The sequence below is a fragment of the Jaculus jaculus genome, unplaced genomic scaffold (genome assembly GCF_020740685.1).
Source record: "Jaculus jaculus isolate mJacJac1 unplaced genomic scaffold, mJacJac1.mat.Y.cur u25, whole genome shotgun sequence".
Lineage (NCBI taxonomy): Eukaryota > Metazoa > Chordata > Mammalia > Rodentia > Dipodidae > Jaculus > Jaculus jaculus.
The window spans coordinates 3,610,181-3,632,737 of record NW_025423515.1 but is presented as its reverse complement, the minus strand read 5'-3'; the positions used below and the strand labels follow the sequence as shown (position 1 = coordinate 3,632,737).

The following is a 22,557-nucleotide window of genomic DNA, read 5'->3' as shown; positions in this document are numbered from 1 at the left end:
GCCAATGAATTAATTCTTAATCACACTTCTTCCATACTACAACATTAAGAAGCCAGTCCCCAAAGTTGAATCCTTGAGAGTCAAATGACATCTGTACAGCAGCTGATATGCAGCAGAAGTTACAGTACTTATAATAGTGGATAAATAACTTTAGTAATTCATATTTTCATAAACTTTTAAATAAGAACCAACTCGAGTTTATTTCACAAGAGGTTTTATAAACACCCAAGTTTTCATGACATATAATCCAGTAAATTACAAATGTATTATCATTGTAGCAACAAGTTTATTTTCAACTGTGTCACTTTCTCAAAAGCATCCATTTCTTCTCACATAATGGACAAAGACCTTCCCCCTTCTGCACAGTCTTACCTCCTGTTATCATCATTCTTCAAGTTTGCCAGTAGATCCCACACACTTTGATAATACCAACATATACTGAAAACAGGTTAATGTAAGCCCTCTGCTTCCTTCAAAGGGTAATATCCTTCAAGCTCATAAACATACCCTCACTGTATCTCTGAATATGTCTTTAGCACTAAAATTCAACCTTTTTAGACAGTCTCAAAGACATTTTCTCTAGCCAGCAATCTATAGTAGGTTTGTATAATGCAATCTGAAGAATGTATGAGATGCATTTTTTGGGTATCAAAACTGATAGGAACAAAATACACAGTATATTACAAGTATATTATTAGCCAATGTTTGTATTTACTAATTTGAGAGAGTTGTGAGAAAATGATTATTCTTGGCACTACAAAGGAATGCAGCCAGGCTTGAAGCTGTGAAAGGAAGGTGATAAACATTGTTAGAGAGCAAGAAAAGACTTGTAACATGAAGGATACCTTGCCACTTCCTGATATTTAGCGGTAACAATAGGGCAAGGGTTTCTTCAGGAATGTACATTAAATAATAAATACATATGAGTTAAAATGTAAAAATCCATTGGTTGAATAATATGTTTTTTCTTGATGATCTGAAGACAATTTCTACTGAGTCTTAATAAAATGATGTAGCACTTTGGAAAAAAAATGCAACCTAGCAATCCCACACTGGAGAACAAGATAGAGAAGACCTCCACTACCACCATGGCCTTCCCCTCGGTGCTATGGTAGACAGGGAGGAAGGTGAGCCACACACTGCAGAACACCAGCATGCTGAAGGTCAGGAACTTGGCTTCATTGAATGTGTCAGGCAGGTTTCTGGCCAGGAAAGCCACAGTGACGCTCCCTACAGCCAGAGATCTGAGGTTTCCCAGGACACAGTAAAAAGCAGTGACTGAGCCTTTATCACACACAATGATGATGTGGCCATGTTCCGAGTGTGCATCAGTGTCCACAAAGGGAGGGGATGTTCCCAGCCAGATTCCACAGAGAACAAGTTGGATCAAGGTACAGATGGGAATGATGCAGTTAGGTGCTCCTGATACCAGCAACTGCCTCATCTTTCTTCCTGGAGCAGTGACCTTGAAGGCCAGAACGACAGTAAGTGTTTTGGCCAAGATAGTGGACACAGCCACAGTGAACAGAACTGAAAATGTGATCTGCTGCAGGATGCACTTGGCTGTGTTGGGATGTCCAATGAAGAGCAATGAACAGAGAAAACAAAACTCGAGGGAGATGAGCAGGATGTAGCTGTTTGCTCGATTATTGGCCTTCACAATCGGTGTGTCTTGATGCTTCACAAAAACCCCCAAAACAAGAGCAGTGAGTGCAGAGAAGCACAGGGCCAAGCAAGCCAGAGCCATCCCCAAGGGGTCTTCATAAGATACAAATGTCACAGTCTTTTGGAGACAGTGAGTTGCTCTATGTTGGCGTACTGATCGGTTGGGTGCTTTACACATGGATCCATATGTGACTGACAGAGCAAAGTATCACCAGGATAGTGGCAGTCTTTCCTACTTAGTCACAGCACACGACAAACACGTATTTTAGAGGTGAACCATATTTGTATTCCTTGTTCCTACTGACAATTAAGGGAGATTGCTCTATAGCCATGATTCCCAATTAATAGAGACCATCATAATATGGTGACATAATTACAGGTATTTACACAAATATTTATATTCATTTCTTGCAAGCATAGGGAGACAGAGAAAGTGCAAGAACGGGTGTGCTTGTATCTCTAGCCACTGCAAAAAAACATCAGATACATGTGCCACTTTGTGCATCTGGCTTCACATGGGTAATGGGGAATTTACCTGGAGTAATTAGGTTGGAGAAGCATGCACCTTAAACACCGAGTCATGTACTTAGCCTAAAAATATCTGTATTATATTCATACAGTTGGCCTTATATTTTAGCCTGATTTTTTTAACCATAAAATAATTTTGTCGCACATGCACATAAGGTTTCACAAAGTTCTGGAATTTGCAGTGGCTGGAAGCCTTGGTCCCCCAATTCTCTTGAGTGTTCACTCTCACTATCTCTCATAAAAAAAATAAATTCAGTCTGTTGGACTTGCCTCAAGAAAATTTATACATCAAATTTCTGTAAACAATGCAGTCCAACATGACAGAGGTACATGAGTCTGTCCATATATATAGGAAGAGAGAGAGAGGGAGGGAGAGAGAGAATGGGTTGCTAGGGCTTTGAGCCACTGAAAATGAACTCCAGAAGCATGTGCCACCTTGCACACCTGGCTTATGTGGGCCCTAATGAATCACACCTGGGTACTTTACCTTTGCAGACTAGCACCTTAACTGTTCAGCCACCCCACCAGACCAATTTGGTCTTAAAAAAAAACTTTTTGTGACATTCATAACTTAAAACAATAAGCTCTGATTGTTCCCTCACACTATGGTTCTGTTTCTTATGAAGTCTATCTATCTATATCGAGGGTGATGCCCTGTGAATTTTTCCCTAGATGGCTGTAGGTACATATACTTGTTTCAAAATTCATTTAAAAAAAATTTTTTTTTTATTTATATGAAAGTGACAGACACAGAGAGAAAGACAGATAGAGGGAGAGAGAGAGAGAATGGGCACGCCAGGGCTTCCAGCCTCTGCAAACGAACTCCAGACGCGTGCACCCCCTTGTGCATCTGGCTAACGTGGGACCTGGGGAACTGAGCCTCGAACCAGGGTCCTTAGGCTTCACAGGCAAGCGCTTAACCGCTAAGCCATCTCTCCAGCCCCAAAATTCATTTTTAAGAAGCAGTAGTAAAATTGGAAACCCCCAAATATAATTAAAACTAATATCACTACTGCTTAACTCCATTTCATTGGAGAGGGCATACCATTTCTCTATCTCTCCAAATTCTACCTCAAGAATCTATTCTAGCAGAATTTGGTCAAGAAGTTATTGGTAAAGAATTATGAACAAGATAATTTGCCATTTTTGAAAAGAATGAAGATGACACATAATGTGTGAAGTGGGGAATAACTCATCCCACTTATAATTTATATCGAGCATAATGGTGTTTTACAATTTTGGTTGTGATTATATTGAATCATAAAATAGGATACAAAAAATTATGTGGTATCTCATATTCAGTATTTCCATAAATGAAGGTTTTTTTGAGTTTATAACTCTAATCTCTTAATCATGTTGTCTAAATTTATGCACATAAATTTTATATATTGTCTAGGCATGGCATAATTATTCTATATTATAAGGCCATAAATTCCACTATATTTTCTACATAAAACGTGGCTACATATAAAAATGGAAATAAAAACTTCTTAGTTAATATTGAACTTATTCATTACTAATAAAGTTTGTATTTAATAAATTTGAATACTGTAATTATATTATGGTATTACCTGGATAAAACACCTTTTATTTTCTTCTTTTATATAGTTTTCTTACTATTTTATTTATCTATGTGTTTGAGAGAGAGAGAGAGAGAGAGAGAGGGCACACCAGGGCCTCCAGCCACTGCAAAAAAAGAAAACTCCAAATGCATGCACCTCCTTGTGCATCTGGTTTACGTGGGTCCTGGGGAATAAAACGTGGGTCCTTTGGCTTTGCAGGCAAATGCCTTAACCGCTAAGCTATCTTCTCCAGCCCCAGTTTTTATTTTCCTACAATATCACTTTAATCCTCTTTTATGACATTATCCAGTGGGTACACATCAAAGATCAGATTAATGTCAGGCTTATTTCTTTTCTTTTACTTCATTTACTAACATGCCTCCTTTGATTTCTGGTACTCTGGAAAAGGGCTCTGGGTATCAGAGTAAGTTTCAGGCTCCAATAGATAAAAATATTGATGCATTATTATTTATGTCATTATTTCAATCCCTCTGATCATATTTATTGCAGCCTTTAGCTTCTACTCTAACTTTCCACCTTCATATTCTGTCTTCTCTTTTCACCTGAAAATAGAGGGCCACATAAAATAATACCTATTCATCTATTCCATGATGAACCTTGTAGGCTTGACAGCCCAGAAATACATACTTTTTTCTTTTCTTTTCTTTTCTTTTCTTTTCTTTTCTTTTCTTTTCTTTTCTTTTCTTTTCTTTTCTTTTCTTTTCTTTTCTTTCTTTTCTTTTTTTTCTTTTTTTTTTTTTTTAGGTAGGGTCTCACTCTAGCTCAGGCTGACCTGGAATTCATTCTGTAGTCTCAGGGTAGCCTTGAACTCATCGTGATCCTCCTACCTCTGCCTCCCAAGTTCTGGGATTAAAGGCGAGCACCACCACACTCGGTTTGTTTTCTTATTTTTGATCTCTGACCATTTCCCATTAGCTCCTTAAATATTTTAATATTTGAAACAACACTTGTGATATTTTAATCAGAATACATATGTTTCTTAAGACAGTTTATTAATGTTTGTGATATGCTATAACCTAAATTCTTAAAATTAACTTTTATTTCTGAATTATTTTGTATATCGTCAGTAGATACTAATTCCCAGTATGTGTGGAAAAATTTCAAACTGGAGAATTATTTCCTAAACCATCAGCTTACTTGTTTTGTTAGAAATCTCATTTACTGGGCAGGGGAAACAATCAAAACAGCAGGCTGCCTTTCCTTCCTGTGGGAACTTCCTGAAACCAGGCCTGCAAGTCTCACTGAACACAGATGAGGGAAACTGAGGAAAACCAGAATGTGCTTGTAACAGGTCGGAATTTCATCTACATCATTTATAAGTATATATCAAAACAATGTGGCATTAATAAACTTATTTTCTCAACCTGCAATATAAATGCAGTGTGATGCTCCATTTAATACTCTGTATGTTTTCATACATATGGAGTTGTTGATAAAATATTTTGTTATTTCCAAATATCTTTCAAAAGATAGAAAGAAAACCAAGGACCTTGAAAAACAAATCTTAAACAACATGTTGTCCTTGACCAAATGACCACATTGCCCCACATGATTTTTGCTATTTACGTAGTAAATAAAGTAAATAAAAATACATTGAGAATAAAACATTACAGTTAGATAAAACATACCTGCTTACTCCCTGGACCCACTGTATTGTTTCATCAAACAAATACAATTGCTGACCAAGAGTTACATATGGGGAAAACTGTCCTTTATTCTACAACCTTGTCCAAATTGCCCCATGTGGAGAATAACATAGTCTGCATCAATTTTTGTTTTCTCATTAATTGTCACTAGGTCTCCAAGAGGGCTTATGAATTGAATGTTCTTCAGAGTGTAGTAAAAATAAGAGATATATCATTTTGTAATTAAGTATGTATGCACATATATACATAATGTGTGATGTGGGTAATACTCCACTTTTTTTGCAACTCATACCTCATAAGGAGACTTCATTGCATGTACCCAATAGTGTGGAATAAATGAAATTCTACAGATAAATTAAATATTACTATATTTTTATAAGTTTTTATAAGCTTCTTTTTGGGGAAACTGCTAAAACGATCACCAAGCATTAGGTCAGGTTAATGAAATAATCCTTTAAACACATTACATTTATGAAAACCAAAACAACATTATATTCATGATACAGAATACTTTATCAAATCATATAACCTGTCAATTACACTAATCCAGGATACTCTGGCATGGGAAAACCAAGATCGCATCTTGGTACTCAAGCATTTCATGATTGAAAAAAAACCTGCAATTACGTTTCAAATACTTAAATCAGTTGAGCATGGTATCAAGAACATCTGTCACATGAAACATAGGTTACTCAAAACTGGGTCATTAATTTCACTGTCTTCTTTTCATGTATACACACAGTGATGGTTTGTCATGGTCATCTACTTGACTGGAGTTAAAAGTAACATGGACACAAATCTATGCACGTGTCTTTAATGAATTTCTATCTTAGGTAGCTAAACTAGGAAAAATTGTGCCAAGTGGGACAAGGGTCTATAATCAGCAAAATTTAGCAGAAAACATATATTCATCACTCTCTGCTTACAGACTGTGTATACCATGGACATAGTTATTTTCATACCCATGTGTCCATACCACTACCAACATGATGGACTGTACTCTTTAACTGTGAGCCAGAGTGAAACCATTCTCCACTAAGTTGCTTTTGTCAGATATTGTCCCCCGCAAAAGTAACTAATAACCTCATATTGAGATTTATTCCCTATGAAATGAAACAATATATAAGTATTCATAATTTGGAAATGTATGCCTCAGCACCAGTGTTTGAACATGTGTGGAACCACTTAGAAGGTAATATTGATGACACTACATACCTTTGAGCAGTCAACTAGGCATTGAAGTATCACTGGCTTAACACTTACCTGCTGAATTAATATTCCATGGAGGGCATATGCCCAAGCATATACAGCATTGTATAAATTGTAATGCTCATCATTCATGGCCATGCCAAATCCTTGATCTGCATACCATTCTAATGAGGTGTTCTGTAAACACTCTGCATTCTACATTTAGAATCAATGTCTGAACAATGAAAGTTCATCCATTCTGATCTCATCAGAGAAATGTCTATTGGATATGTGGAAGTGTTCATTGTCTGAATAATTTTTTTTAAATTTGGAATCTCATGATGATGGTTAGAAAAAGTGAAAGTCCCACAGAATGAGTCAAGAACGAAGTTTCTTCTATTTGTGATGACATCCCACGGTGAGGTGGTAACCCAGATCCTCCGGATGTCTAAATAAGCCCATCGTCTAAAGCTCACTTCCAGTGTAGAATTCATTTCACCATAAATGATTACAACATTTGCCAATGATGTCACAATTTGGTTATGATATATTTCAGACTTTTTCATGTATAACCCCGTGTTTAATGGAGTTACATTCAAAAAAGCTAAACAGACTTCACTTCCTCGCATGTTTTCTCTCAAGTGTGAGAGAAATTGAATACCATGATCATCATCAGAGATGACCAGCCCCACCCAGGTCCAATTGAAATGAAACATTAAGGAGACCATGGCAAAAGGCAGCCTTGTGTCCTTGGGGGCGATCTGATATAGATCAGGATACTGATAATGGTCACTTAGAATAGAATGAAATGGGCCATAGTGGATCTAAAGGATGCAGAACATAGAAATCAACCCAAGGAAGGGAATTGGAAATAATAAACAAGGACAACAACAAAAACTCAGTATATGATCTGAATTGTGTTAAACACCACTTTGGAAGAATGGTGAGAATGCTGATTTTCACCCCATTAATAGTCATATTTCACTACCAATAAGCTTCTGGAAAATTAATAAGCAGTTAAAGGGTTGTAGGGAATCCCTTTCTATGTCCCCACAGTTTCTCCTATCAAATTTTAAAAACAGTCTTGATGTCCCACCAAAGCACTGATTATTATCTCTTTGAACTATAAGTGACAATACGTGCATAAAACAAGTCCCATCCTTAAATATCCCTAAGCACATGAGAATGGTAATAAAGGGGCAGGATTTATATGCTTCACATCACAAAGTCTCACCCGTGCTAATTCAACGAGCTTCAGAAATGTCCCAACTTTGCTACTTGCTGCCCATGTTGGTCCTGTAAGTTTTACATAACATGAATGTCATCTACAGCTATAAATATATATATCCAAGTTAGATAAGGGATAACTTTAAGTGAATCATCACACTTGGAATCATGGAAATAACATCCCACTGAGATGCTGGGGAAAACACTGGGATTCCTGCTGATCTTGTCAGTGGCAAAAATCAGTGTTCTAATATATTGATATTTTTTTGACTGGCAAACTGAAAAGAAACACAGTGATCATTATGGATGAGGCTTCAAACAGGATAACCTGAATAGAGTAGACATGTAATACACGTGATAAATGATGCTTTCTCCTGAAGTTCTCATGTAATCATTCACCGTTATGTGAGGTTATGAAACCACATGACAAAGTGATCAAGTAAGTATTTTTAAATTTTGTAATATCAGATCATACATAAATGTATTTATGCTGCAGTAAGTAAACCTAAAGAGCTGGTTTCATCTTCAGCACATGAAGATCTGGTAAAAAAAAAAAAAAATGGGGAGAGACTATGTCTTTCATGAACTTGAAAATAGACCTGTACTGCACAATAAATGTCTATAAATATCTAGAACTTGGTATTCCCAATTGCAAGCAATGAAAAAGAAATGAAACAGTAATCTACTTTATGGTATTTTGGTGTGTATATAGGGGTAATATTCATCTTCATGTTTTTGGGAGACCACATTGTGTGTGTGTGTGTGTGTGTGTAAAAAGACACATGCTTGTTTGAGTGTATACGCCATAAATCAATGTCAGTTGTTTTACTCAAATAAGTTACACATCATCTTTTCATGGCTTAGATCTCACTAATTTGGTGAGAGTAGCAAGCAAGCAATCTTTACGGATTGTACTGTTTCAAACTCACCTAGTCTTCGGATTATAGATGCACATCACCATGCCAAAAGTTTATATGCAGGCTGTGGATTTCAACTCAGGACCTCATGTTTATGCAGAAATCCCTTTTCAGACTTCTATTTTGTAATAATTTAGTAATACCATACTGTGACTAAGGCCATGCCCTGATTAATGTTGAATATGCAGCCAATCCTACCTTTTTTTCTCTGGCAAAATTAGGACCTTATAATGCCTGTGAAGCCATGGGTATCTCTTCTAGCTGTAGTGTGAATTATATTTGATCAGGAGTTAGAAGAGTGGCCCATTGGTTTTGCCATTCTGTTTGTTTCTTGTATTCGGTAACTTATCCTTGCTGGGACAAAATGGCCAACAAAAATTGTTGGGCCTTGAGAGGCCCGGGCGTGAGGCCTAGTGGAACTTCCTGAGCCTAGCTAAAGTGTGGTGATCTGCCTCAGACTCAGCAAGACGCCTAATGGCTTCTGGCCTGCTACTTCCACACAGGAGTTGGAATTATCATTTCAATAGTCACAGTTTACTATTGGCCCTTACCTCTTCCCCCATCCTAAAATCCCCGCCTTAATCCCCAACATGATATAGGCAACTGCTCACAACAATAAAGAGAGTTCCTGTGAGTTCCTGCTTCCACAAGACTCCCGACTCAGTGTGGTTTTTCTCCGGTGACTAGGAGAGGTTTTTGAGTCGTCCGAGGTCCGCCCTTCTCCTCAACCCCTTGGGGGGAACCAGCTGGCCTGGTCCCTCCTCAGCACTACCTGCCTGCCGGGGAGGAGCCTGGCAAAAAATAAAATAAAAATAAAATAAAAATAAAAAAAATAAAGCTAAAGGAGGAAGGATTCATTTCAGATTACACTTCCGGATAATCTTACCTAGTAGTCAAAATCATTGAGCAAGCTTTTGGCAGGGCAGGCATGACAACTGGGCCTGGTAAAGCAGCTGACATCGGTGTTTCATGTTGGTTATCGAGTCAAGCCGTAGAGTCGTCTGACAGGCAGCAGAGCCTAGCGAAGACTGGGTTGTGCAGCCAGCTCTCCCTGTTACACACCTCAGAGTCTCTGCTCTGGGATGGTCCAGCCCACGGTTAAATGGGATATTCCCACCTGAATTACCTAGTCAAGAAAAGCTGCCCAGGGATAAACTAATCCAGATAACCACTGACAGATGATTCTAAGGCTTGACTTGATAACCAACCTGAAATGCCATAGTTAGAAAGGAAGTTCCATCTCTTCCCTCAAATATAGCATGTCTTTAATGGTAAGGCTTTTTGTTGTTGTTGTTGTTTGGAGGCCAAGAAAGATTTCTCTTTTCTGACCCAATTTTGTACTGAGACTTTAATTGGAGAATGAAGACCACACATGTCCTGAGTTATTGTTGACATGTAAATTTATTTCTTATTGATTTGCAAAGATTTGCTTCATTATGGTGTTTTAAAACAAACTCTGGTTCCCTTCCTCCCCTTCTCTTTTAACCTCCCCCAGCTAAGCCTCATACCACAAACTTAGCTTTTCTACTTTCAAACCACATGTCTCCTTTGTCCTCTCCTCTGTTCTCATCCCCTTCTGTTCACTTCTCATGGCTGAAGTGATGTTTTCTTATTTTTAATTTGCTTAATTATTGTATTACTGTTGGTTATTTGCCTGTAGTGTTTAGAACGTGCTTTCTGTTCTGCACAATCTGAAGTACTCCTTGTATCCTCAGCAGGGCCACCTCAGTGTGCAACGTTTCCTTGAGCCTTCTTTTATTGTAGCGAGTTTTTCTCCACTATGGCATATCGTTTGGGGATATAACCTTTTGGTTGTGCATATTGTGATTATTGAATATTTGAAGCTCATCTTGCATGCCTTTCTTGATTTTAGGGTCTGTTGAAACATCATCTATCCTGATGTGCTTGCTTTTGTATGTTCCTGAATGCTTCTGCCATGAGCTCTCAGTAACCTGTCCTAGTTCTGTATATTTACAGTTTTTACTACAGCATGACCTTAGTAGTTTCTTTTTTGGGTTCTGACTGCTTGTTGTTTTCTAGGCCCCTTGTATCTGAACAGCAATTTTTTTTTACTACATATGGGAAATTTTCTTCTACATTTTTTCCAATAAATTTGATAACCTTAGTAAAGGGTTTATTTTTTTCAAGCCCTGTAATTTGTATTTTTTCCTTCTGTAGTGTTACAACTATCACTTGTTTCCTTCATACATTTCAAACTTATTAATTTTGACAGAAGCATTAATTTTTTTACCCTGTCTTTAACTCTTGATAATCTGTCCTTCAAAAGACAAATTGGAGACGATTTATTGGAGAGGATTCCCACAGAGCTTTGTATTTGACTTATTGGGCTTTTAGTTTCCCAAAAAATTCAGTTTGGTTTTTCATCAGCACGTTATCCATTTATAGAATTCCATTATAATATCCTGTTTTGAAATTTCTATTTAATTATTGTTTGCTTCTTTTGTCTTGGAATTCACTCAGCACTCATTTATGTCCTCTTAGAATTCATTCTATTGTTGGTTGATTTCTCTTTGATTTCATTTGGGCATTTATTTATGCCTTTTTATATTCACTGTGTATATTTATAAACTTGAATTCACTGTCTGGAATTCTTATGAGTATTTCTCATTTGGTGCCACAATACCATCCTTAGTAATGTTTTCAGGATGCAGTGGTAGAGCATCCTATAGCATGTAGCTTCCTAGCAGCAGGTGGCACAAGCAATAGGGAGGGCACAGAGACGGTCTCTGCACCCAGACTCACATGTGGAATTCTAGAAGTGACGATGCAGGTAGGAAGAATGACATGGAGATGGGAAAATCTGACTCTCATTGGAATCAGTCGTCAGGCAGTGTGGGTGGGAGGAGACATGAAAACTTATTACTTGTGCCCAAACTAGCATGTCTGACTCTGCAGACCCCCTTGTGAAATTCTGGCCACAGGGGACATAGGCAGGAAAAAGTCATGTGGAAACTGTGTGTATAATCATGTGTGAGATCCAAACAGGTAATAGAAGCAGGATAGGATGACGTATGTTACCGGCAATCATTGTTTATCAATGCAAAACTACTGTGTTGTTAGTGGTTATGAATGTAACTCTTCTGACATTGTTCTCTGCATTTGCTTTGCATTTCTCTTTATATTTGTATCACAAGTGGACTTCTACATTACCAAGTAAGCAGAGAAAACTGGGGATTTGATGGTATTTCAAGTGTTGAAAACTTTATGGTCCCTTAAACTGTTGGGTACCCTGAAAAAGTATCATTTTGATTTCCTATATTATTCTCTTATTTTAAGTCTTCCATGTATATATTGCAGCTCATTAGAGTACTTCTGTAGATGTATTTTGACTTCATGATTAAAACATTTCACTTATTGAAATGACTTATATAATCACTTATTCTAAGTTGTTCTTTTATGAACATTTAATATCTAGAATTATAACGGGTTATGTTCAAAAAAGTCATTTTGGAGTTTACAATTCCACATTTAACTGGGACTATTATAATTTCTATGAAGAACTCAATAATTTGTATTTTGCAATCAGCCTTTCAAACATTTGATGAATTATATGCAAATAGGCCTAAATCAATTATTTTCCTATTCACAATTATCTTGCTTTTCGTATCACCAACAAAACAAGGTTTGTTTACGTTTTTAGTAAACTTGTAACAAGCTGTGCCTTTTGACATTTTACCTTATACAATATGTTTAGTCTTAATTGAGGATTCACTTTGCTTTGTAAGAAGACTTTCTCCTATTTTCTGGGAGGTTCCTTCGACCTTCAAAGGTCTATCTTTGATGTCCTTTTTGAGTCTAAGCATAGAGTAGTCACTTAGTATGGGCAATAATAACAACTCCTGGTAGCTGGGAGAGTGGAGTACTATGAAAATGGCCGCTACTATTCTGGAGAAGAGAAATCATATTCATCAGTAATGTAACCACTGACAAGTTTCCCATTTCATGATGAATAGCTTCCACCTACAAACATGCAAGTGACCCCAACTTAATTAAATATGTATAAAAAATTCATGAACCTAAGGTGTGAAAGAATGGGCAAAAGAAGTGTGTTAGTGGGTGATTGGTGAGAATAATCTCAAAATACATTATTTACATGTATCATGATGAAAATACAAAAGAAATTAATTAAATATTAAAGGATTTCCTGCTTATCCCCCATAATATTTTTTTTTCAAAATTGAGAACCTTGTTCCTAAGCTCCAAGATTAGTCTGTAGCAATTTGCTTCTTGCTACAGATAAGATGTTTTAATGCCCAATCTGCCTTTGTTTCTATCCATCAAAATAAATGATGTGTTATTATGCCCTATACAATATGAAAATAATTATATACGCACAGAGATACTAAGTTAAGAGGTTCTTAGCATCTTTCCCAGTGGTGTCTGCCATTTTCCCTGTCAACTTGGGCACAATCACTGTGCCCATCCAGGTTTTTATCTTCAGGAAATCAAAGTGTCTTCACTTAAATGCTATTAGTTCAGTGATGTGATTTTTATTCGTTTCCCACAGCATCACTCGTTTGTTTTATGTAATTTTTATTTGTGTATTTGAGAGAGAGGAAGAGAAAGAGACAATGGGAGTGTTAGGGCCTCCAGCCACTGAAAATGAAGTATAGATGCTTGCACCACCTTGTACATCTGGCTTACATAGGACCTTGGGAACCATACCTAAGTTCTTTGGCTTTGCAGGCAAACCCTTTAAGTGCTAAGCCTCCTGTCCTGCCCAACGTCACTCTTCCATACTGACATGAAATATGATTGAACACGGGAGAAATGCTGTGTTTTTCATAATTACTTCATGGACAGTGGCAAATAGTTGATATGTAAACTTACCTAATGTAATAAAGTATATACTGGAATACAGATTCCAATATACCTCTAGGGAAGAAAGGAGTGAGTTTGGAAACCAGTGATGAACTTGAGTCAGGAAGAGTCACAACACTGTTGAAATCTTCAGGTACATTGTGCATCTTCTGGCTCTTCCTTATCCCTAATGAGTTAGAATGACTGGAAGTGGTTCTGCTTTTATGGCAGTCCCTGTGTTCAGGATACTATGTTCATAAAGCCAATAGAGGTATCTTGTCAGTCTCAATTCTCCCCATTGTTTAAACAATATCTGATCAAGCAGGCGTCCTTTCACAGAAAACCTGCTATACAGTCTCGCCAAGTTTCCTACGACTCCTCTGTGTCTGTTTCTGTTTCCTCATGATTGTTATCTACCAGTGGATCCAGAAACATATGACCTAATTTTTTCTCTAAATTTTCATTTGCACATAGTGTTTCAGAGTTGAGCATCTTTCTCTTACATAGGAAAACTGTACTACAGAGGCTCCTATATTACTTACGATTAGACTTTATGGCTACCTATAGCGTTATTAATGAGAAATTCTGTGACATCCGCTTGGAGATGAAAGCTAAAAGTTGTACAACTCAAAGCCTGAATCGTGCACACTTGATATGAAGAATAACTGACATCAACCATTAAGATTAAATGTGTGTAGATCACATACTGGTAAAATTTTGCAAATACATTTCATAAATTATTGAAATAAGAAGATAGAAACAAATATGCTACTACTGTAAGAGAAAATGAAGCTCAGTAGAATTCTCTACCTGAAAAATCTAACATAGAGATGTTGTGTTGTATAAAGAAAATCCTCATGCACTGGTGTGTTTGGTTCCTGTGAGCTCTGGGCTTGTGGGTGGCACCACGTGTCTGGGCCTAAAAATTTAAAACTTGGGACATTGAGTAATATTCAAGAAAATCCTAATTAGTGAGAATATTTTGGGCCTATGAGCTCTGGGCTGGTGAGGAACTCAACATATCTGCAGCCTGTGCATTTGGGGCTGGATAGGCGACCAGTGACTCTGGGGCCTATGCATTCAAGGCACTTGCATGTCTAGGGTCTTTTCACTTTAGGCTAGTGAGGGGCTTGGTGTGACTGTGGTCTATGCACTTTTGGATGTTGAGTTGCTCTGTGTACCTGGGGCCTGTGCATCCAATTGATGCCAACTCTGCAGGCTCAAACTCCAGCCTGGTACCTGGAGCCCAGTGACCCCCCCCACCCCGTCTGCCCCTAATCTTCCCCACACTGTTAGCATCTGCCTACCAGCATCCCCTTGACACAGTGCTCCTTCCCCAGATAGGGAGAACAGGAATATCTGGTAACCACTGGCCAGAGGGTACTAGTGAGTTCTCTACAACATCCTAAGCTGGGCATAGTAGGGGAACAGGAGAAAGTGCTAAGGCCCCAAAGCCCCATAGGCAAGTCATGGCTGTGATCATTTGATGAAGAGATGCCAAACTAACCACAGCTCTCCTATCAGCCACAGCCCAGAGAAACAGGCACACTTGACACTTCCACAACCTGTATATTTGTGGATACAATGCGTAATGCTCTAATTTAGGTCGAACCCAAAACAGAACACTCACTGAAGATCATTCAAGAGCAAATACTTTCTTCTTCTTTAATAAAAAAATACCTATGATGTAGACACAAAGCAAAAAAGAAATGAGACAGCACACTGAAAGATTTCCACCAAAGCTGCCTAGTCCCACAATGGTACTCTCCAATAAAAACATAGAGGAGACAATAGGAATTTAATTCAAAAATGAAAGCTCAATAAGTTTATTTGTCCTGACCAAGGAAATCGCTGAACTGAAAGCAAATCATCAAAAGAACAATAATCACATAAATGAAATTGAGCAGAATCATCTCTTACAGCACACAGCTCTCATCACTATGTTTAACTTACTTGAGGAAAGTCAGAAAGACCTGAAAAGGGAGATAAATGAACGGAAGGTAAATCCAAAACTTTAAGATCCCAATAGCCAGCTGATTAAGCTTGATGAAGAAGTGATTAAATGCAAGAATGAATTTCAGGAAGCATCAAGAAAATCAAACGATGTCCTGAAATTGGAACTCCACCAAGGGAAGGACGCAACAAACAAAAGGGCAACAGAAGATAAAAACCAAGTAGAGCTTATAAAAGCCTGCTAGAATCATTCACTAATAGAGGTATTCTTGTGGAGGACAGAACCTCAGACAGGAAGACAAGATAGAAGACACAGTTCAGGAATACAAAAAAACTTGATAATTTCAAAAAATAATCATCTGAACAGAATATGAGGAACTGTGGGATACTCTAAAATGACCAGATATACAGATCGCAGGTGTACCATAAGTGGAAGAACTTTCAGGATATAAGCAGAAACTGGTTAAAACCTATGTTAAGCTGTTGACCTAAGACACCTATGAGGTCCCCAAACCAAGAAAAGCTTCTGTTAAAGCACTTGATTGCTCACCAAAGGGGAAAAGAAACCGCCTGCCATCTGTGCAATATATGAAGGGATCTAGCTGAATCTGGAAGGAAATACTAGATGGATCACCAAAATAGTGCTGAAAATACCACACGAGATGTTGGGCAAAAGCAGCCAACAATGGTATGAGTAAACAGGAAACCCTGCTATATGCGAGCAACCATCATGTCAATATGTACACACCTATGCAGTAGTGACACACACCCTAGGAAAGTAACCATTGGCTTTCTGATCAGCTAGGCAATCAACTCAGTGGCTAGAAAACCACAACTTCAACTAGAAACCAAGTCAGAATGGAGACCAAGGTTATGAACTCCACTGAGAACCACCCACTAGGCTATGGCCAAAAGTGATTCTATAGCCAACAGACTATCTCTAAATTAACAATTCCTGTACACTTTAACCTATCCTGATCTTACTCTCCATTGGAGGATCTGTTTTTCTTTTCCAGAAAGCAGCAAGAAGAAAGGTCAATAAAATCTATCAACAGGGCAAGCATCACTGACTCCATGTCAGCAGGTGAACAACCCCAAGCACATGTGAAAACAGAGAAACTGGCATGATGACCAACAATACCATTTCTATGGCGAGCCTGACAACCTGAGCCAGGGTGATGGAGAGAGACACCAAGGATACTCAGAATTCACTTAGGCAGAAATCCAGAAGCTCCTGAGAGCTCAACACTAAAGTAGACTTACAGCACACTCACCAAGGCTCAGGGAATTTTGTGGAAGAGGGGGCAGAAAAAATGTAAGAGCCACAGGGTCCAAGCGAATATCCAACATCACTGCCTCCTCCACAATGACACTGCTGCAGTCACAGCTTATTCCTCACAACTCCATCGTGAACGCCAGCAATCCCACTAAGCAGGGCCCCCTGGCGTAGGCATGGGGAGAGGGGAATGACGTTACCAACACATGATGTATCCGTACAAACTTTCCATGTAATCTAAAAAAAATGAGAAGAGGAATAAAGAAAACGCGTTTGTACATGTCATTGCTGCTATTAAAAGAAAGCAGCTACCATTTGTAACACTTGCCAGTTTAGGATCTCAGAAGGCAAGGGTGATGGTTTGATTCAGGTGTTCCCCATAATTATTGGTGGTTTGAATGCTAGGTTCCTAGCTGATGAAGATTTGGGAATTAATGCCTCCTGGAGGCAGTGTATTGTGGGGGGCAGGCTTATGGGTGTTATAGCCAGTTTCCCCTTGCCAGTGTTTGGCACACTCTCCTGTTGCTATTGTCCACCTGATGTTGGCCAGGAGGTGATGCCATCCTTATCCTTATCATCATGAAGCTTCCCTTTGAGTCTGTAAGCCAAAATAAACCTTTTGTTCTCACAAGTTGCCTTTGGTAGGGTGATTTCTAGAAGCAATGCAAACATAACTGCAACAGGATGTAAGTAATCATAACAATGAGTGACACATTCTATTCTACCAGGAATACAAATATTCTACACTTTTTTCTTAACTGTGTGCTTCATTGATGTATTAGTTGGAAAATTGTACAAATACCTGACTGATTATATTTCAAATCCTTGCAATTCTTATGTCCAAATAAAATGCAGTATAAAAAAAAATCTATAGTTGGCAGCTTTCTTCCTTTACCCAATTTCAAAAGTAAGGAAATATCATGGAATCTTGTATACACATTATTTGAGAATTAGCATCTCTTTGAAATGTTTGTCCAGGGTGAGGCAGAGAAAGAACATTGTTCTCAGGCTGGAGACATAGCTTAGTGTGAAGCCTAAGGACCCCGGATCGAGGCTCAATTCCCCAGGACCCCAAAGTTAGCCAGATGCACAAGAGGGCACACACATCTGGAGTTCTTTTGCACTGGCTGGAGGCCCTGGCGTGCCCATTCTCTCCCTCCTCCCCCCCCTCCCTTCTTTCTGTCTCTGTCTGGTGCTCTCAAATAAACAAAAATAAAAATAAATAAATAAATTGTTTTCACTTTACATACTTTAGGAATTATGTGCTCATGGATGAAAGATGAGCAAATTCCTAAAGGAACACTTTGTGTCTACCAGTTAATACTGAACAAATATCAGTGGTGTTTATGATCAAGAGAAGGAGGATCAAATATGGAGCAAAGTAGAAAGCATGGTGTCTGACAGATTCTAGATTTGTACATTGGAGTTTAAAAAAAATCAGATACATTTGGCTGTGGGAAAATACTGCTCAGTAAAAGACAAAATAAATTTTGGTTCATTCACAAGTTGTATGCTTGGGAAGAAAAGAGCAAGGGATCCACCAAGTGTTAGTGTACCCATCTACAGATATCTTATATATGATTCATGACATTCAAATAGAAAATTAAGAAATCAATCTGACACTTACTGGTAAAGATTTCTCCTTAAATATTTTTCTCTCCTAGGCTTCCATGATGTCACAATTTCAAAACTACAATCCTTCCACATATCTCCATCATGTTCTGTGGTTTACTTTATTCTCCAAAAGCAGCTTTGTTTCTGTCAAATGGCAGAGAAGAACAGAAAGCAACACAAGAAATAAGACAAAATAAAACTGTTCATCTTCCCCATTTCTGGGAACTCTCAGTCTGAGCTCAGACGTAATGTGCAGAATGTAGTAGACACACACATCACATATGCCTGCTTATCTGTGGATCTACCCTTACAGCTGTTGATGACTAGAGAGAATATTTAAATCCTTAAGTTATTTCTTTCCAGTTTGTGTCACCCTCCCTTGAGATGTACAGAACACAGCCCTGGGGCTCTGTATCCGGGGTCTACCTCAAGGTCAAAAACATAAGTTAAAAAAAAAATGTGAGGATCATCTGTTGTTTCAGATGCTATGAGGTCATGCATTTCCAGGCAGGAGTGGCACTGGAATAATCTCCTGAACATATTCGGTCCCAGACTAATGCCAACAAGCCATTTGGATGAATAGTATCTGAAATCATGTAAATGGATTCCATCAGAGTTTCCAAACCAAGATGTGAGATGGAAAGGTCAGAAAGGCTTCCTCCCCATCATAGCTCATGAAGACACGTTTAGTCCATTGTTCAAGCAGAGAGAATCCTCACATACCTCACTGCCATCAGCATCAGAGCATTTACTGTATGGTCCATGTACTTCTCCACAGCAGTTTTATGCTTGTGATATTTCACAACTCCATTGTCTGAGTAAGCAAGAAAGAAAATAATCATGACAAGCTCAGCACCTCCCAGTCAGTCGCTCAATATCAATGCAGACACTTAGCTTCATACTTTTGCTCTAACACATGACCTTCATCCCTGTTCCTCAGCTCTCACAGACCAATACCCTGTGAAGACCCCGCTTCTCATCTTTTACCTTGCTTTCCTCCATGTTATACTCTTATCTTAATATAGGATTTCAGGTGAAATTTAATCTTATGTTTTATGGATAAACTGCACTCACACCATCTAAGTAAGGAAGTATTTTTTTAAATTTTTTTTGTTGTTCATTATTTATTTATTTATTTGAGAGTGACAGACACAGGGAGAAAGACAGATAGAGGGAGAGAGAGAGAATGGGCGCGCCAGGGCTTCCAGCCACTGCAAACGAACTCCAGACGCGTGCGCCCCCTTGTGCATCTGGCTAACGTGGGACCTGGGGAACCGAGCCTCGAACCGGGGTCCTTAGGCTTCACAGGCAAGCGCTTAACTGCTAAGCCATCTCTCCAGCCCAGGAATTATTTTTGTTGTTGCTTTCACATTATGTGTTGCCAGTTGGATAATCAATAAATGAGTCTAGGATGAAAAGCCTGCTTTTATTAACATGGCATGCATAGAAAGTTGCCCAAATTTAGGATAATTCATTTTATGTAAGCTGAAATATCTTGGGGCTTGAAATAAGGCTCGCTGGTCCTGACTTACTTATTTCAAATCCGATTAATATTTTCAAATCTTTACTTACTGGTTCTGTGAAGAATGCTCCTGGAGGATTCTAAGAGGAAGACACAGAGAAAATAGGGAGAATCAGCCATAGAAGGGGAAGAAAATTCATCCGTGAAGATGGAAAATGAAATTTCTGTGCAGAGTGTTGAGCCTGTTTTCATTAGGATTTACTGTCATTATTTCATTCTTTTCATTTCTAACATGCAACATGATATATTTCTATGTGAAATATAAATTCATATGACATGTAATTTGAGCATATTGCTCTTCCATCAACTGTTTATTCCTCACCCTGTTCTCACTTTATCCCTACTTTAGCACAAATATCCCCCCTGTGTGGCATGCCCCATATATTTATTTAGTGGCTGGGTATTAGCTCAGTGGATGAGCACCTGCCTAGCAAGCACAGGCCCTGAGTTCAGTCCTCAGCACTGAAAAAAAAATCACAAAAAGACCAAAAAAAGAAAGAAACAAACAAATCAGGGGAACATAGACTTATTTATATTTTGAATGTGAAAGTGAATATATTTCTGTTCTTGTTCTTTATCACCCATTTCCATGTTAGCTTCCCTCTCCAAGCTCCTTTTACACTAGTTCTTTTCCCCAAATTTTTATTATTCTATTACCATTAGTACAAAAATAAAATTTAAAATATAACTATGAGAGAAAATACAGTATGTTCTGAATCTAATTCATTTTCCTTAACATGACAAACCACTGAGTCATCTACATTCCTAATGTTTACTATGATTCTTTTAAGTCTAAATAAAGTTCCACTGTACATGTTCATGTGTATGTATATAGGTAGGTAGGCAGGTATGTAATTTTCACTACTCATTCACGTGAAAATGGGTATGCAGTCTGATTCCATATCTTGAGTATTCTGGGTCAAAATGTGATAAACCGATGTTTGTGTGATATGCTGATGTCGATAACTTAGGTGTTTTCCCAAAAGAGACACCAACAAGTCATCTGCTGCGTCTACTTTCAGATCTGAATTACTTCGTGCCCATTCCCACAGTTGCAGCACCGGGCTCCAGTCCCATTGGAAACTCTATGGACCGTTTTTAATGACAATTCTTCATCAGAGTTGTGGTTTATTTTCATAATTATAGTCTCCCTAACTTGAGCGAGTTTGGTTTTGATTTGCATTTTCCTAGAGGCAAAAATTTTTGAATTTTTTCCATACATTTGGACATTTTTTCTTATTTTAAATATTCCTCTCATACATCTATTTATTGATTCAATGATAGGTGACAAGATTGGGGCTCAACTTTCAAATATTAACTAGGTTCACAAAATAATTATCTTTCCAGTGAATTGTCTCCCTTCTGAGAATGCCTGTTTGCTCTGCTAACTCTTTGCTTTCTGCCCAGTTGCTTTTCAATGTCATACATTCCTATTTGTCCATTTCTTGCAGTTTTTACTTGAGCCATTGAAGCCCTTTCAGGGATGTCCTACTCTATATTGAAGAATCTGTCCTACATATACCTCAAGTTCAAAGTTTTATATCTTATATTGAGCTCTTTAATTAATTTTCAATTTATTTTTTTTCATATGGTGAGAAATATGGTTCTTGGTTGATTTTTCCTCTATCTATAAATATCCATTTTTCCCATCATCATTTGTTATGAGGATAGTTATTTCCAATATATGGTTTTGGTACATGTAATAGTTTTTGAATGCTGTTAACAAATACCATACCAGAAGCAATTTATGGGTAGAAAGAGCTTCATTTCCCTTACGTCATGGTGGGGAAGCTACGCCAGGCATGAGTGGGAGCTGAGTCACATTGGCATGCAGGACTCGGGGAATCACTACACTATAAACCTGGGGGCTCCCATTGAGTGACAAACTTTCTCCACTGTGGCTCCACCTTTAAAAGGCTTCATAACCTTTCCTAATGAAACCTACACGAACCCCTACTTTTTTCTCCTGACATATAGCTCCAGATAAGTAAATCAGATATTTTGGTATTGCTATGATCAAATTCCTGACATGAAACAAGGTTACAAAAGTTAATTTTAGTTTACAGTTGAGAGAGTAATGACCATCATGGTTGAAAAGGCATAGTGGCAGGAAATGCGAGATTGCTTTCACACATCTGGGGTAATAAGAGAGAGGTGAATTCTGGCATTCAGCTGAATTTCCCTCTTTATTTAGACCAGGAGTACAACTCATAGGAACACCTATATCCAGGGTGAATATCCCACCTCTTAATTTTTCCTTTCAAGAAAAGAGACATTATTATTATTATTTTATTATTATTATTATTATTTTGGTTTTTCGAGGTAGGGTCTCACTCTAGCCCAGGCTGACGTGGAATTCACTATGGAGTCTCAGGGTGGCCTCGAACTCATGGTGATCCTCCTACCTCTGCCTCCCAAGTGCTGGGATTAAAGGCGTGCGCCACCACACCCGGCTTAAGAAAAGAGACATTATTGACACACTATTATCCGGTCCTCGTAATGCCACATATGTTTACAAATCCACCCAAGCTGACAAAATCACTATGTCTTGTGCACTGTGTTTAATAAGACTGAAGATAAGACTGAAGATGATACACATTCTTACATTTCAAACTTG

The 22,557-nt window shown here is 38.2% G+C and overlaps 1 protein-coding gene across 1 annotated transcript; it reads right to left on the bottom strand.

Annotated features, from left to right (window-relative positions):
- Positions 1-892: 892 nt before the first annotated feature.
- Positions 893-21,721, bottom strand: LOC105945062 (vomeronasal type-2 receptor 116-like). Its single transcript, XM_045141389.1, is given in 9 exon segments — positions 893-1,800; positions 1,803-1,853; positions 4,914-5,037; positions 6,686-6,826; positions 17,005-17,041; positions 19,142-19,232; positions 19,951-20,020; positions 20,974-21,127; positions 21,717-21,721. Coding segments are annotated over 9 exon segments (1,581 nt in total).
- Positions 21,722-22,557: the final 836 nt, after the last annotated feature.